The sequence below is a fragment of the Salmo salar genome, chromosome 09, assembly GCF_965601325.2.
Source record: "Salmo salar chromosome 09, fSalSal1, whole genome shotgun sequence".
Lineage (NCBI taxonomy): Eukaryota > Metazoa > Chordata > Actinopteri > Salmoniformes > Salmonidae > Salmo > Salmo salar.
In genome coordinates, this window is record NC_138299.1 from 133,455,480 (window position 1) to 133,473,619 (window position 18,140).

Genomic DNA, 18,140 nt, shown 5'->3' on the forward strand with positions numbered 1-18,140 from the left:
GGTTTCTAGCCCCTTCCTCTAGCTCCTAGCCTTCTACACCTTCGGGGCCAGTTTCCCAAACAGAGATTAAGCCTTCTCCTGGACTTTAAAGCACTTTCAATGGAGATTCTCTTTTAAACATGCTTTTTCTTGGTGTTCATGGATCTGATTGGACTGATAGGTGTTACAAATATGGTGGTACAGTACCTCCACCAAGCCCACATGTTGAGAGTCCTAATGGTCTTCCTCTCTGCGCTATAGCAACTCAGATACTGCTCCCCTCCTCAACAACTCAACACAGGACAGAATGTTTGAGACCATGTCTGTGGAGATTGAACAGCTGCTGGCCAAAGTAAGACTAAACAGCAAATAATTTTATTCAGCTTCACTATCATAGGCATGTCAACATGGTTGAATTGCATTGTGTGTATGTGTACTGATGGTGCTGTGTCTCTCAGCTCACAGGTGTGAATGACAAGATGGCAGAGTACACCAGCACCCCGGGGGTGACGTCCCTTAACGCAGCACTGATGCACACGCTCCAGAGACACAGAGACATCTTGCAAGTCTGTGCCTGTCTCTTACTCTTTCTACCTTTTTTCTCTCCCTCCTTTTTCTTTGTTTCTCTCCCCTTGTCTCATCTCTTAGTCTTAACTTGAGATCTGCATGCATCATTTACGTTTTCACTTAACTCCCATGGGGTTAATAGTTTTGCATCCCCTTAACTCCTGTTTTTTGTTGCTGTACCCAAGGACTACACTCACGAATTCCACAAAACCAAAGCCAACTTCCTTGCCATCCGGGAGAGAGAAGATTTGCTGGGGTCTGTCCGCAAAGACATTGAGTGAGTATCTCTCCCTCCAGCCATCCCTCCATAGATCCTTTCTTATCATAAAACGTTGTACTGACTTGAAACAACAGGTTGTCAATTTTATTTCAACTGAAAAGGGTGATTGATAAAGCATATGATTATATTGATTTTATTATGGTTCTGTATGTAAGAACACTCCCTCATTTGTCTCAAATTCCAAATCGATGTCAGTGAAAACAAAATAATAGAATACCAGTCCTCTATGCTATTTAGATGCTGAAGTAAAGAAACTAATAATAATTGTGACATTTCACCCACTTTGGGTGGGGTGACACAAGCATATATACATTGAACCTTTCTTTATAGGCACTTTCACACTCACCACATATGCTGCTACTGCCTATTATCTATCCTGTTGCTTAGTCACTTTACCCCAACCTATATGTACATAGCTACCTCAATTACATCGTACACCTGCACGTCGACTCGGTACTGGTACTCCCTGTAGATAGCCATGATATTCAGACCTGTGAAACTTTCAGGAATCATGTCCTCTGTGTAGGACTGGGCGACATGGCCAAAATGATAATATCACTGTAGTTTTTCAATTATTTTACCGTATTTGATGTTTCTGAATAATTCAAGTTCTAAATATGCTTACTGGCGATTAAAAACAGGTGATCGCTATAATTTTGAGTCATTATTTAAAATAACAAATCAAACATTTTAAAATACATTTTTTTGATAGTAAAGTAAAAATCCAAATGGGTTGGTGAATGAATACCAATCAGTGGAGGCCCCTCAGAGGAGGTAGGGGTGGACCATCCTCCTCAGTGAATTCCCCCCAAAACTATAATAAATATATTCCAAATAATTGATTAAAACAGTGTTTAGCAATAAATGTCTACAGTAGCCTCAACAGCACTGTGTAGGGTAGCACCATGGTGTAGCCTGGAGGGCAGCTATTTTCCGGCCTCCTCTTAGTACTTTGACTTACATACAAAACCTAGGAGGCTCTTGGTTCTCACCCCCCTTCCATAGACTTACACAGTAATTATGACAATTTCTGGAGAAGGTCCTCCAACCTATCAGAGCTCTTGTAGCAAATCAAATAAAATCTGTCACATGCGCCGAATACAACAGGTGTAGACCTTACAGTGAAACGCTTACATACAAGCCCTTAATCAACAATGCAGTTTTAAGAAAAATAAGTGTTAAGTAAAATATGTAAATAGCAAATAATTAAAGGGCAGCAGTAAAATAACAGTAGCGAGGCTATATACAGGGGGTACCGGTACAGAGTCAATGTGCGGGGGCACCGGTTAGTTGAGGTAATTTAGGTAATATGTCGGTAGAGTTAAAGTGACTATGCATAGATAATAGAGTAGCAGCAGTGTAAAAGAGGGGGGGTACAATGCAAATAGTCTGGGTAGCCATTTGATTAGCTGTTCCGGGGTCTTATGGCTTGGGGGTAGAAGCTGTTAAGAAGCCTTTTTGGACCTAGAACAGTCTATGACTAGGGTGGCTGGAGTCTTTGACAATTTTTAGGGCCTTCCTCTGACACTGCCTGGTATAGAGGTCCTGGATGGCAGGAAGCTTGGGGCCAAGTGTTGTACTGGGCCGTTCGCACTACCCTCTGTAGTGCCTTGCGGTCGGAGGCCGAGCAGTTGCTATACCAGGGAGGGATGCAACCAGTCAGGATGCTGTCTGGTGCAGCTGTAGAACTTTTTGAGGATCTGAGGACCCATGCCAAATCTTTTTAGTCTCCTTAGGGGGAGACTAACAATGGTGGTATTGGAGTCGTGCCTGGCCATGCAGTCATGGGTGAACAGGGAGTACAGGGGGGGACAGAGCACGCACCTCTGGGGGGCCCACGTGTTGAGGATCAGCGTGGCAGATGTGTTGTTACCTACCCTTACCACCTGGGGGTGGCCCGTCAGTAAGTCCAGGATCCAGTTGCAGAGGGAGGTGTTTACTCACAGGGTCCTCAGCTTAGTGATCAGCTTTGAGGGCACAATGGTGTTGAATGCTGTAGTCAATGAGCTGGTGTCAATGAATAGCATTCTCACGTAGGTATTCCTTTTGTCCAGGTGGGAAAGGGCAGTGTGGAGTGCAGTAGAGATTCCATCATCTGTGGATATGTTGGGGAGGTGTGCAAATTGGAGTGGGTCTAGGGTTTCTGGGATAATGTTATTGATGTGAGCCATGACCAGCCTTTCAAAGCACTTCATGGCTACAGACGTGAGTGCTACGGGTCGGTAGTCATTTAGGCAGGTTACGTTAGTGTTCTTGGGCACAGGGACTATGGTGGTCTGCTTGAAACATGTAGCTATTACAGACTCAGTCAGGAACAGGTTGAAAATGTCATTGAAGACACTTGCCAGTTGGCCAGCACATGCTCGGTGTCCACGTCCTGGTGATCCGTCTGGCCTTGTGAATGTTGACCTGTTTAAAGATCTTACTCGCATCGGCTGCGTGATCACACAGTTGTCCAGAACAGCCGATGCTCTAATGCATGCTTCAGTGTTCCTTGCCCCGAAGCGAGGTAATTTAGCTCGTCTGGTAGGCTTGTGTCACTGGGCAGCTCGCGGCTGTACTTCCCTTTTGTAGTCTGTAATAGTTAGTAAGCCCTGCCACATCCGACGAGCGTCGTCCACCCAATCAAAGGATCAGAGAATGAATCTAGTACTGAAAGCATCAGCTACAGCTAGCTAGCACTGCAGTGCATAAAATGTGGTGAGTAGCGGACTCAGAGAAATACAATAGTTGAACAGTTTTCAACAAATCTTTTTAAAAAATGGTGACGCGACACTCTCATTTGCAACTGTTGGACTAATGATTCTACCCTAGATAAGCTAGATGCAGGCAAGAGTGTTCAGGGCTGTATTAAATCTGTCACTGTGTCATCTCAAATTTTTCTATTGACCTGTGTGCACCTACTTTCTACACTTTAATTCGTAGGCTAGATTGTAGCAACCTCATGATGGGTATAGGGCAATTTAACTGGGTGAATGGAATATGAATGACAGTCATCCAACATGCTGTAATAATATAAGGCCATGCTCATGATAAAAAAATATATATATATTCTGTCATCATAAATGGCACTGACCGCCACTGATACCGATATCGTTTTTATGGTTTACTGCCCAGCCCTACCTCCATGGGCCTCTGTAATGAGAGAGAGAGAGAAGGTGCTCAGTGCTCCATGTTTGGCTTGGTAGTAAATGAGGGCTGGGCAACCAGACTATGACTCTTGTCTGTGTTTTAATGGCTTATTGATCTAAGATGCAGCAGGCCGCACCTCGAGACCACTGCAGGATTCCTATTGAGCAAACACACACACGGCAAACTCCCCTCCTTTTATATGAAGATAGCCTTATTCATCAGTGCTCACTGTTGTTCCATGCACTCATGTCTGTTCTCCATGTGCTCCACATTAACCATCCATCATAGTGCCTGGGAATGAACCTTTCACTGTTCTGTTGGCTGTGGACTGAATTTATAATTGTTCTGCTTGGGAAGATGACATTACTGCCCACCCACACAATGTGATTGGAAATGTGAGCTTTATTTTAGTGGTAGTCCTGTCTGAGTCATCACAGTTTTCCAAAAAACTAAAGTCCCCAAAGGACCACTTTTTTATTATTATGTGCATTCTGATCCATGTAGCCTACATGGTGTATGATTTACTGTAAGCATTAACGTACACATTGGGAAATGATAAACTACATACATGCTGCTCCTCAAGGATTTCGACTGGTGTTGTAACGCTTTCAAAGCCCACGTGCTTGAGTCTTGTGGCGTGCTAAGGCTGAACTAACACACACTAATAGCCAAGCTACTGACGCTAACAGCAGTGCTAATAATCACTACAACAACACTAAGCTAACAAGAACCCCTATTGTATTGTATACTATCAGGCATAGAGTTGGCATCATAGTGGAACTCCTCCTGGGAGGGCGGTGAGGTGGATGGATGCCTGGAGGCTAGAGCGCTGCAGTGAGCCATGCGCACTAGACTGGAGTGATGACATTAGGCTGGGCTGACAGCTCGTGGTTCTAGATGCAGTCATGGTCCCACACAGCACCACTGGAGAAGAGACGCAGGCAGTCATACAGATACTCGGAGCTTCCATTTCCAGGAAACCCTGTGAGATGGGGAAATTGAGACAGTGCGGGAGAGACAGAAAGGGAGGGAAGGAAGAGGGACAGATGGCGAGACACAGAGGGAGGTGGTAGTCTGTTAGGGCACCACTGGGATGCTTCACCACTATTCTTTAAAAGTTGTCCATTTTGTCAAGATCCACAAGTTCAGTTTTTCTGATACAGCTATACATGATACTATACAGTCTTTATGAAATAAACTTATAGTAATTTTGTCTTCACTCTGCTACTTTTGCTGACCTTACTAAAAAGGAGAATTCAGCATCTCTTCTAGTTAAGGAACTGTTGTATTCTTTTGTTCTTTCTACCCATTTATTGTACAATGCTAGCTAGGCAACTATGGCTAACTTAGTCATGTCAAACAGTGCAGACAGAATAACAGTAGCTGCATTTGTTTAAGCTGTTTTCTAGTGATGTTTGGATACATCCATAACAATGAGCTAATGAGGCACGATTTCACCTGGCATGGAAAATGGGCTCGCTCATTAGGACACTGTTGTTCAGAGGAGCTAGCCAACAACACCGTTAAGACTAACTTCTAACTGAAGCTTGAAAGACTACGAACTAGCTGCACTTCGTTTTGTAACTTTTTTTTTTTTCAATAGACATTTCTTTGTATATCATGAAAATTATGCCAGCTAATTCATGATTTTGACTGACTGGCTGAGAAATGCTGCTTGTCTGTCTCGTCCCGACTCCGGACACATTCATTACTATGGGACAGCTGGAGATTGTTTCAATATTCAAATTCTATGTTGCAAATGTCAGCGAGACAGACAGCAAGGTTTATACAAATCTCCACTGTTAAACTAAATGTTAGTCTAAAAGAAATGTGTGATCATGTCTAAATGCTTTTTATAGTGGAGATCAAGTTCATAACTTCCCTGCCTGGGCTGATGAGACAGTCAGATGGAACAGAGTAAATGGGCATTTTTAACGTTGTGGAATAGAAACCAGCTGGAATGCGGTTTTAACCGATCAGCATTCAGGATTAGACCCACCTGTTGTATAATAACATTATCTACCATGGATGTTCCCTCTCTAGTAGGCTTGGGCGATACCCCGGTATATGGTATTTACAGTATCATTTGAAATACAAACGGAAGGATTTTCAGTACTGTAAAAAGAGAAATTGGCATGCGTGCTATGCCACTGCTTATAATTAAAAGTTAATTAATTATAACTAAGAAATCTAAGATGTGTCAAATTTTGTATTATATCCAGCTCAGGGCTCCAGCTATGCATTTGGTTTGCTAACTTGCTAGCTATGTGGCTAGATGTCAAGATTAAGATTCTTGGTTACAGCAGAGATATTTGATCTATTTAAATTACATTTGTTATTCTAATTCCATGCATTCATCCCCTCCCGGATCAAGAATTGAAACAATGGCTGCCTCTCCTTTCCCCAGGTCAGTGGAGAGGAAGGAGAGCATCACTAAAGTGCTTATGGGTTTACAGCCTATAGCTAGTCCAGCAGCCACATCTTACAGAGAGTAGTGCTAAGGAGCATTCGACAGGGGTTGCTGGGTACTCACATCTACTCTGTGAGTAGTCTAAACAACAGTCTGCCGTTGTATAGGCTACTTGGTGAACAGTATAGACTTAAGCAATAAGGCACGAGGAGGTGTTGTATATTTCCAGTATATCACGGCTAAGGGCTGTTCTTAGGCATGACGCTATGTAATGACAATGCATTAGCCGTAGTATATTACCACAAAACCCTGAGGTGCCTTATTGCTAGCATAAACTGGTTACCAACATAATTACAAAAGTAAAAATGTATTTTTTTGTCATACCCGTGGTATAGGGCGCTCAGCCAATCAGCATTCCGTGTTAAGACCCCCTAGTTTATTTTTAAGCAGTAAGGCCCGAGGGGGTGTGGTATATGGCCAATATACCACGGCTAAGGGCTGTTCTTATGCACAACGCAGAGTGCCTGGATACAGCCCTTAGTCATGGTATATTGGCCATATATCACAAACCCCCAAGGTGCCTCATTGCTATTATAAACTGGTTACCAATGTAATTAGAGCAGTAAAAATGTTTTGTCTTACCCATGGTATACTGTCTGCTATACCACAGCTATCAGCTAATCAGCATTCCGAGCTCGAACCACCCAGTTTATAACAGTGTGTGTGGTTTGTGAAAGCCAATCCTGTAAAACTGATGGGATTTTGATAGCGTCTTTGCATATTTTGTGATGTTTTACCATTTAATCTCAAACTTAATTAACTATCATTGAAATGGTTTTAGAAAACCTGACATGTGGGGCTGAGTGGTGTCTTGTGTAACTATAAACCATTGTTATACAAGCGAAAATGGAAATACAGCGCACATTCCCCTGTTGCCCACTAGGTGGCAGTAGTATTCCATCTGCATTAGCAGACCTGACTGGGTGTGTGTGGCTGCTTAAGTGGTCAGGAGATGAGGGTTCTGTCAACAATACCACGCACACACTTGGCTCCAGACATCTTAAAGGGATACTTCGGGGTTTTGGCAATGGTATCTATTTCCAAAGGGTCAGTTGTACTTTTGGATATCATTTTTAAGCATTTGTGTCCAGTATGGAGGTAGTTTCGCAAGCCAATGCTAGCAAGTGTTAGCGCAATGACCAGCAGAACCACTAAGGTTGTTACTGTAGCAATGATGAGCCAATCCCTCTGATGTGGATCATTCCATTACTATCTTTTCACATCTAATTCCATTGTACTTCTCCCATGCTGCTATTTTGCTCTCCCCCCAGCAGCAGTGGAGAGAGGGCGAGCTGCATGACTCTGCCCATTAGCTTACATGGTGATGTTGCCAACAGGAGAAACCCTCCTCAGTGTTTTCCATTCAGGCCAGGCTGGCTCTTTAAACCACCACCTCAGCATTGCTGTACTCCTATTATACATGAAGTAGTCCTTTTACCACACTGTGCCCGTCTGCTTGGACTGTAGCTGCATAGACTAACCTTGATTCAGACAAACCTTGTTTCAAATGGTCAAAAGGATGACTCCATAGATGAAGTGTTTAATACAATCGTGGCTGAATTTGGTAATACCTTAGATTAATCAGGATCAATTTGGCAGTAAATATTTCAGATGGTCATAGCAGTGATGTCATCTTGAGTTGTTTGTGTCTGACTAATTTATATGCACAGTATTATATGAATTAAACCCATTCTCTCTCTTTCTGTCCAACAGGACATACAAGAGTGGCTCAGGAGTGAACAACAGAAGAACAGAACTGTTTCTGAAGGAGCATGAACACCTGAGAAAGTACGATCCTGAACGAACACACACACACTGCTCCTGACTTTCTGTGCCCCTAAATTACCAGATTATCTGGGAATATCATCTTGTAGTATTCTCCAAGTACCCATACTATCATCTCACAATTATTCTCTCAGGCTTTTTCAGACGTTCTTATAAACAAGTTGTCTCTGCTGTTCCCAGAGCAGTTCTCAGAACTGTATCAGTTCTCAGAGGAGCTGCTACTTCCCAGAAGCCAATAGCAGTCTGCAGGGCAGCACAATGCTGGGATAACTCATGTTGATGGGTGAAGTCAGCCATTTTGAATAACTCTGAAATGATCTCCCTGCTCTTGCTGTTTGTTTGTTAACCACTGCTTAAGCAGTTCTGATCCCAAAAAGACAGATGGGAAGCTGTTTGGGTTTTTCATTTTAAAGGTAGAGCTCGGGTAAGGTTGTTTTGGTGTATAAATCAGTGAGTGTCATCTTGATTCATGGGCATTTCTGGTTATTTGTTTTAGTAGACAGCAACTTGGCTGCTTAAGTTAATGATCTGTTTTAAGGAAATGTAAGAAGAAAAAAGAGATTTAAGGGACATTTAGGCCTAATTGGCTTTTGCATGCAAGTAAATTCATTCAGAGTAATTAATAAATCATTCACGCTATGTATTATTCTCCCATAAATATAGCAAGGCAATAACTCCTGAAGGTCAAATCCCTCAAACCCGACCAAACACACACGGTCATGTCTTTATAGTACAACTATACATTTGAGTTCAGGAAGGTTACTCCCAGTCAGTGTGGACGTACTGTAGAAGGTCAGGCCGTAAGCACCACACAGTGCAACACAGCAACAGAACTATCATTTTATCATATCTCAACTTTAATGGCATGACATGGAGCACTTGGATTCAAGGGTTAATTCTTTGTTTACCTCTGTGTAGTCGATTTCCTATCAGCGTGGGGGACACACACATGCATTAACTACAGAGTTGCATGTGTCATGGATAGTGTCAGGAGGGAGGCCTTGCAAACCTTCATCTGACTGAGGGGACAATTTAGGCATAACGGAGAACTATAAAGATCTCTGATTGGTCTGCTCTCTTCTACTAACCCCGGTGTGTCCTGGCTAAACTGAAGGATTGTCCCCAAATAGCAGTTTCTCCAGATACACACAAACCTCCATCCTGTCTGACTGTTCTGTCACAATGGCTGAATGGTATTTCTCCAGTCACTGACCTGAATGTGCTCTTTCAAGTACTGTATCTTTCTGTGTGTAATTTGATAGTAACGGTAGTGTAAGGGGACCCATGGTTTTTGTGTGTGTGACTGTCTCAGCAGTTGCCTCGGACGGTAGGGTCCACTTCTCAGCATTGTTATCACCAGCATTACACCCTGTGTGCTGTTTACTTTAGTACCAAAGGAATCCTTACAAAACGCTGTGTTGGTGGAAGTCCTGTTTGACTGGGTTTTATTTAATCGGGTGCTGCTGATGCAGGTTTTGGTTGAAGCAGCCAGTTTCCCTCTCTGTGAATGAGATGGCCCATGAACAGAACTGCCGGTGCAGAACATTAAATAAAGTAAAGAAATCAAACAAAACCTCTACAAACACATTATCCTGTTGTAGTGTACATTAATGTGATTTAACAGTACATGACAATAAGTAGGGCATGGGGACAGCTGCTGAATCTGTCTTAAGTCTCAGACTAACATTTATAAGGCAGCACTTGAAATAGCACTTATTTGAAATGCTGCAGTTGTGCAATATAATTAAGCAGTAAGGCTCGAGGGGGATGTGGTATATGGCCAATATACCATGGCAAAGGGCTGTTCTTTTGCAGGACGCAACGCAGAGTGCCTGGATACAGCACTTAGCCGTGGTATATTTGCCATTATCCACAAACCCCTGAGGTGCCTATTGCTATTATAAACTGGTTACCAATGCAATTAGAACAGTAACAGGTGTGTTGTTGTTTTTTGGTCATATCCGTGGTATACGGTCTGATATACCACGGCTTTGAGCCAATCGGCATTCAGGGCTCAGACCACCTAGTTTATAATTTCTAATATCCATTGTTAATGTCACAGCTGCATAGTGCATATTATTGTTACCCTCATTACATTGAGAAAATACGGCACGTGGGGCTGATCTGGGTATAGTTCTGTCTCACGATGCTTTGGTAGAGAACCTTGGTTTGTTTCGAAACCTGATCCTAGACCAGTCCCCAGAGCCTGTCTAAGAGCGGAGGCCATCTATGTCATTAGTAGTATCTGAGCTCTGTGCCAGCTCAGACATATAATCAAACATTCAATACAATCTAGGAAAATGTGTTAATATTTGCTGTCGCGGTACCGGTATACAGCCTCACCACACAACAAGCTGGGAGCAGCACATGATATTATGATGATGTGATTTAGGGATAATACCATGTTAACCACAGGAGATAACAGGAAGGACTTTCCCTTACTGCACCAATGATGGATAAGGAGGAGAGCGAGCTGTAGCTTAGTGGGCGTGATTCTATTACCTTAGCGCTATTGTATTAAAGAGAGGGCAGGAAAGAGGGATGGAGGAAAGAAGAGATGAAATATGTAACTGGCTGCTGTGGTAATGGCCTAAAGAGGTTTAGACACAAACAAATGGGAAGTATTTCTTCCTTCGGCCCCTATCAAGGTTTTCAGCTCTGCTCCGTAGTGCAGTGGAAATGTTTGAGGTTGGGTGTGCGTGCGTGCCCAGTTTCCCATGGTCAGGAAAAACTCCTTGTCCTAAGTACATTACTCTACAGGAGGTAAACCTTACCTTGGCAGATGAAAATGATAAGCTGTCAGTATATACATCGAATGCCCAGGCCAGAAATGTAGAGGCACTGTCCCTGCAGGAGTTTTATTTCTTTATTCATTACTAACTCCAATTTCTATATTCTCTGGTTGACCTGTAGGCAGATACTGTTTAAAAGGACACACAATGTTTCATTGAGGAAGAGACTAAATGAATGGGAACCATATGAAACCACACAGAACATAAGACTTCCTGGGACCCCTGCTTGGTGCAGTCTGGTGTAGGGCTGTTGTGGTGACCGTATTACCGCCACACCGGCGGTCATGAAGGCAGTCAATTTCCACATGACTGTTTAATTACGATAATTGGGCTTCCCCAAGCTCTGATGCTGCTGCTGGTCATTAGTAGCCTACCAAACTTGCTAAGTGCCTGGTACTCAGCACTCTATTGTCCCTCTAATCATTCTGTCATCAATGCAAAAGTAATCGAAAATCTAATCAAACACTTAATGGGAGCTCATGTTGCGCAACATTTCTATAGGCTATAAAATTGTGTGAGAAAACAGAGTGAAGGCCTCTATTAAAAAGAGGATCTTTCTATAGACTAGGTCTACTATATTTACTTCTCAACTTTACTAATATTAAGCACATTGTTCATCTTTTCAACAGGAGTATAGACTACCTGGCTGGCATTCGATACAGGTGCATGATAATGGTTCATTCTAAATCAAAACAAATTTCACATGTGTATATATTTAGTATATGTAAAGACTAAATCAAGAATAGTCTGATGGGTGACAATATTACCCTATCACTTGTGAATGATGCCCAGCATAAGAAACAATGCCTTTTTTTGCGATCTCTTTCTAATCATAGTTGCACACCTCGTAGCCTATTCCATAGGCCTATATGTTTTGATAAGGTTTGTATCACAACTAAAGTGCCAAATAACTATTTAAAATGAAACGCATTAATCCGCTTTACAATTGGTGTAGAGCCTAACTGGCATACATAAGCAGCGTGTGAGTTTAAAGTTTGGTGAACATAATTTTCACCATTAAAGTTGCACATTTTTATAATTGCATTTGCAGTGACTTTTGATAATGGTGTTTTCTGCTAATGTAACATTTGCGCCTACTGCCGTGTGCATTGCTGCGCTTATAACGTGAAGAAATAGCCTAATAGTTTATCAACATTTTAAGCTAAATGTTTTTTTGATGCTAGTGGTGGTAATAATTTGGGATCTATCGCATCCCACAACTGTCCCAGACTGTTTTTAATGTTCATTTCTTGCACAGAATTGGCCGACTTTTGTACTATGGGGGATAATAGATTGACACAGGCTAGTGCTTTTGTTGTTTGTTAGGCCTACTCATCTTGTTGGCTGACGAAAAGTAAATGTGGACAGTTCTTCCAATATCTTCAATATGCACCTCAGAATTGGATAAAGACGCATGTAGTTGTGTCGGTCTTCACTTGTAGCCTGTTAGAAAGACCTGATCACGTGATGGAGAGCCACGTGAGTGAGAGGTGATTTGGAGCGTGCAGCAAAAGGCATGATTTTTTTTTTTTTTTTTTTTTTTTTTTTTTTTTTGGGGGGGTGCATTAGGGCCACACAAAGGGGATGCCACCGTGAAGTTTGAGGCATTATCAAGTGCTTGTCAAATTGTGAATGAGAGACAAAGTGTGTACAGCCTGCAGAAAAAACAAAGAGCTCATGCCTTTCATGCTACTTTTTTTCAAATCATCATTAGTTGCATCATGCAGACTTACAATGTATTAAAAATCAAAACATATAGCCCAATGTTTGTAGAACTACATTTTCATTAATAACTCTAAATTAAGCATAGGTTTTCCATAGGTACTGCTGTTTTTGTTAACTGCTCACCACAGAATAAGCCTCAACTTGTTTGGATGAAATATCCTTTATTTTATTTAGCTTTGTGTTCTTCATACTATAAAATAATACCATGGAATTCTAAGCAAATATTGTCTGCTAAATGAACCAGTGAAGCCCACAGCCAATTGGCATAGCCAGATCAGGACCTAACATCAAATGTTATTAGTCACATGTGCCGAACACAACAGCTGTAGACCTTACAGTGAAATGCTTACCTACGAGCCCCCAACCAACAATGCAGTTTCCCCCAAAATACAGACAAGAATAAGAGATAAAGTAACACGTAATTAAGGAATAGCAGTAAAACAATAGCGAGACTGCCTACATGTACATACTACCTCAACTAACCGGTACCTCCCTGTATGTAGTTATTGGAAGTGACTATGAATAGATTATGACAACAGAGTAGCAGTGTTGTAAAGGGGGGGGGGGGGGGGGGCAATGCAAATAGTCTGGGTAGCCATTTGATTAGATGTTCAGGAGTCTTATGGCTTGGGGGTAGAAGCTGTTTAGAAGCCTCTTGGACCTAGACTTTGCACTCCGGTACCACTTGCCGTGCAGTAGCAGAGAGAACAATCTATGACTAGGCTGACTGGAGTCTTTGACAATTTTTAAGGCCTTCCTCTGACACAGCCTGGTATAGAGGTCCTGGATGTCAGGAAGCTTGGCCCCAGTGACGTACTGGGCCGTTCGCACTACCCTCTAGTAGGGCTAGGCGATATATATCGTGTGATGATAGAGCATAATATGAAACGATAATGTTTTTCTATCGTTTATTTTGTTGGCGCAAATCGCTCTTTACGGCAATATATTTTGTCAATTGGACGATGCCTTGCGTTCTTCCAAAATTTGCAACACAAACAAACCTGGAGGAGAGTGAATGTGACGGAGACATGGCGCTCGTACCTAAAAGAGGGGCTACTTCGGGCGCATGGACGTGGTTTGGGTATGAAAAGTCTGACACGGACCAGAAAACCGTCTGCTGCAAAATATGCCGCAGGCCGGTTCCGACAACAGGCTCAAACACCACTAACCTCTTATCACCTACGCAAGAATCATGTGAAACCGTACGGAGAGAGTCTAGGGATGAGACCCAAAAAAAGTAGTCCTGGCCAAAATATTTCAGAATGACAAATATTAATTTTCACTATGTCTGCTGCCTCAGTTTGTATGATGGCAATTTGCATATACTCCAGAATGTTATGAAGAGTGATCAGATGAATTGCAATTAATTGCAAAGTCTCTCTTTGCCATGCAAATGAACTGAATCCCCCAAAAACATTTCCACTGCATTTCAGCCCTGCCACAAAAGGACCAGCTGACATGTCAGCGATTCTCTCGTTAACACAGGTGTGAGTGGTGATGAGGACACGGCTGGAGATCACTTTGTCATGCTGATTGAGTTCGAATAACACACTGGAAGCTTCAAAAGGAGGGTGGTGCTTGGAATCATTGTTCTTCCTCTGTCTATCATGGTTACGTGCCATTATCATTGCTTTGCACAAAAAGGACTTCACAGGCAAGGATATTGCTGCCAGTTGATTGCACCCAAATCAACCATTTATCGGGTCATCAAGAACTTCAAGGAGAGCGGTTCAATTGTTGTGAAGAAGGCTTCAGGGCGCCCAAGAAAGTCCAGCAAGCTCCAGGACCGTCTCCTAAAGTTGATTCAGCTGTGGGATCGGGGCACCACCAGTACAGAGCTTGCTCAGGAATGGCAGCAGGCAGGTGTGAGTGCATCTGCACGCACAGTGAGGCAAAGACTTTTGGAGGATGGCCTGGTGTCAAGAAGGGCAGCAAAGAAGCCACTTCTCTCCAGGAAAAACATCAGGGACAGACTTATATTCTGCAAAAGGTACAGGGATTGGACTGCTGAGGACTGTGGTAAAGTCATTTCTCTGAATCCCCTTTCCGATTGTTTGGGGCATCCGGGAAAAAAAAAGCTTGTCCGGAGAAGACAAGGTGAGCGCTACCATCAGTCCTGTGTCATGCCAACAGTAAAGCATCCTGAGACCATTCATGTGTGGGGTTGCTTCTCAGCCAAGGGAATGGGCTCACTCACAATTCTGCCTAAGAACACAGCCATAAATAAAGAATGGTACCAACACATCATCCGAGAGCAACTTCTCCCACCCATCCAGGAACAGTTTGGTGACGAACAATGCCTTTTCCAGCATGATGGAGCACCTTGTCTTAAGGAAAAAGTGATAACTAAGTGGCTCGGGGAACAAAACATTGACATTTTGGGTCCATGGCCAGGAAACTCCCCAGACCTTAATCCCATTGAGAACTTGTGGTCAATCCTCAAGAGGCGGGTGGACAACAAAAACCCACACTTTCTGACAAACTCCAAGCATTGATTATGCAAGAATGGGCTGCCATCAGTCAGGATGTGGCCCAGAATTTAATTGACAGCATGCCAGGGTCAACACTGCAAATATTGACTCTTTGCATCAACTTCATGTAATTGTCAATAAAAGCCGTTGACACTTATGAAATGCTTGTAATTATACTTCAGAATTCCATAGTAACATCTAACAAAAATATCTAAAGACACTGAAGCAGCAAACTCTGAAAATTAATATTTGTGTCATTCTCAACACTTTTGGCCACGACTGTACAGTCGAGTGCTCAAAACAAACCACAGACTTAATTGTTGCAAGAGGCTTTTGCCTGCGGTACACCATATGGCAAAGAATCACGAAGATGGAAGGAGATAACAGCTGCCGCTACAACTTAGATCTGCAAAGACATGGCCCCAATTTACATGGTCGAGAAACGGGGGTTTCGTGAGTTGGCGCTAACACTCAACCCAAGGTAACAAATGCAAGTTGATATGTGACACGCATTAATGCCAAAATAACATGCAAAATGGGCGAGCCCCTTAAAATCTTTATATTTTAGACCTATATTTACTTGGTTTGCAACTATAGTTGAAGTGTTTTTCTATTTACCTTTTTTAGATTTTATACATTCATTGCTTAATTGAAAATTTGCACAAAGGTTCGAAATACTCATATTTTATTAACTTCTTAGAAATGAAATCCCGTTAACGGGATCAATTTGACAACAGCCAGTGAAAGTGCAGGGCACCAAATTCAAACAACAAATCTCATAATTAAAATTCCTCAAACATACAAGTATTATACACCATTTTAGAAACTTCTTGTTAATCCAACCAGTGTCCGATTTCAAAAAGGCTTTACGGTGAAAGCATACCATGTGATTATGTTAGGTCAGCGCCTAGTCACGAAAAAACATACACCATTTTCCAGCCAAAGAGAGGAGTCACAAAAAGCAGAAATAGAGAAAATTAATCACTAACCTTTGATCTTCATCAGATGGCACTCATAGGACTTCATGTTACACAATACATGTATGTTTTGTTCGATAAAGTTCATATTTATATCCAAAAATATCATTTTACATTGGCGTGTTATGTTCAGTAATGTTTTGCTTCCAAAACATCCTGTGATTTTGCAGAGAGCCACATCAATTTACAGAATTTCTCATCATAAACGTTAAAAGATACAAGTGTTATGCATAGAATTAAAGAAACTTCTCCTTAATGCAACCGCTGTGTCAGATTTCAAAAAAGCTTTACAGTGAAAGCACACCATGCAATAATCTGAGTACAGCACTCAGCCACCAAAACAAGCCATACAGATACCCGATATACCTGTTACTGAGTCAGTAAAAGTCAGAAATAGCGTTATAAATATTCACTTACCTTTGATCTTCATCAGAATGCACTCCCAGGAATCCTAGTTCCACAACAAATGTTTGATAAAGTTAATCTTTATGTCCAAATACCTCCTTTTTGTTTGCGCGTTTAGTTCACTATTCCAAATGCACAAGGCGCAGGCGCTAAGTCCAGACGAAAAGTCAAAAAAGTTCCGTTACAGTTTGTAGAAACATGTCAAACGATGTATAGAATCAATCTTTAGGATGTTTTTATCATAAATCTTCAATAATATTCCAACCGGACAATTCCTTTGTCTTTAGAAATGAAAGGGAACGGTGCTCGTGCTCACGACTAAACTAAAGGCTTTCAGCCAGAACACTGGTTCAAACAGCTCTTATTCGCTCCCCTTTTACAATAGAAGCCTGAAATAACGTTCTAAAGACTGACATCTAGTGGAAGCCTTAGGAAGTGCAATCTGACCCCACAGACACTGTATATTGGATAGGCAATCACTAGAAAAACTACAAACCTCAGATTTCCCACTTCCTGGTTGGATTTTTCTCAGGTTTTCGCCTGCCATATGAGTAATGTTATACTCACAGACATCATTCAAACAGTTTTAGTAACTTGAGTGTTTTCTATCCAAATCTACTAATAATATGCGTATCTTACCTTCTGGGCCTGAGTAGCAGGCAGTTTACTCTGGGCACGCTTTTCATCCTAATGTGAAAATACTGCCCCCACAGCCCAGAGAGGTTAAGTATAATTCAAAATGTAATAAGAAATAGGCCTTTACATGTGGTCACTTTATATAAATGATTTATTCATTGAATTTACAGAATGTGCTATATTGTGATGTGTATCGCTATTGGGATATGAGAATTTGGTCATATCGCTCAGCCCTACCCTCTAGTGCCTTGCGGTCGGAGGCCGAGCAGTTGCCATACCAGGTAGTGATGCAACCAATCAGGATGCTCTCTGGTGCAGCTGTAGAACCTTTTGAGGATCTGAGGACCCATGCAAAATATATTCAGTCTCCTGAGGGGGAATAGGTTTTGTCATGCCCTCTTCACGACTTGTCTTGGTGTGCTTGGACCATGTTGGTGATGTGGACACCAAGGATCTTGAAGCTCTCAACCTGCTCCACTGCAGCCCCGTCGACGTGAATGGGGGCGTGCTCGGCCTTCTTTTTCCTGTAGTCCACAATCATCTCCTTTGTCTTCATCACGTGGAGGGAGAGGAGGTTGGCCTGGCACCACACAGCCAGGTCTCTGACCTCCTCCCTATAGGCTGTCTCGTCGTTGTCTGTGATCTGGCCTACCACTGTTGTCATCGGCATAAGGACAACTCAGAGTATTCTGTTCTTCTGAAATAAACTACATTTTCTTCATATAATGCTTCTTTAGACCTGTCTAAAATAAATAATGGATTTGTTGTGAAGTTGTAGGCTATATTACATGACTTGATTAGACTTTTTAAAATGTAGGTGTTCCAAAAGTCAGCATCAGTGACTTGTAGGCTATGTGTGGAAGACAGGAGATGCTAAATGTGTTCATGTTCAATTACTGTCAGGCCAACAGCTATTTGCTT

The 18,140-nt window shown here is 42.2% G+C and overlaps 1 protein-coding gene across 3 annotated transcripts in view; it reads left to right on the forward strand.

The window, feature by feature from the left end:
* Window positions 1–18,140, forward strand: part of LOC106612848 (Golgi SNAP receptor complex member 1) — a 49,730-nt gene that overhangs the window by 1,076 nt on the left and 30,514 nt on the right. For all 3 annotated transcript variants that reach the window (XR_014378892.1, XM_014214421.3, XM_014214422.3), the window contains exons 3-6: window positions 241–331; window positions 438–545; window positions 732–823; window positions 8,142–8,216. Coding sequence is in view for 2 of the 3 variants with exons in the window: in XM_014214421.3 (XP_014069896.3) it covers window positions 241–331; window positions 438–545; window positions 732–823; window positions 8,142–8,216 (366 nt within the window). In the remaining variant the exon portion in view is untranslated. The remainder of the gene's footprint in view (window positions 1–240; window positions 332–437; window positions 546–731; window positions 824–8,141; window positions 8,217–18,140) is intronic.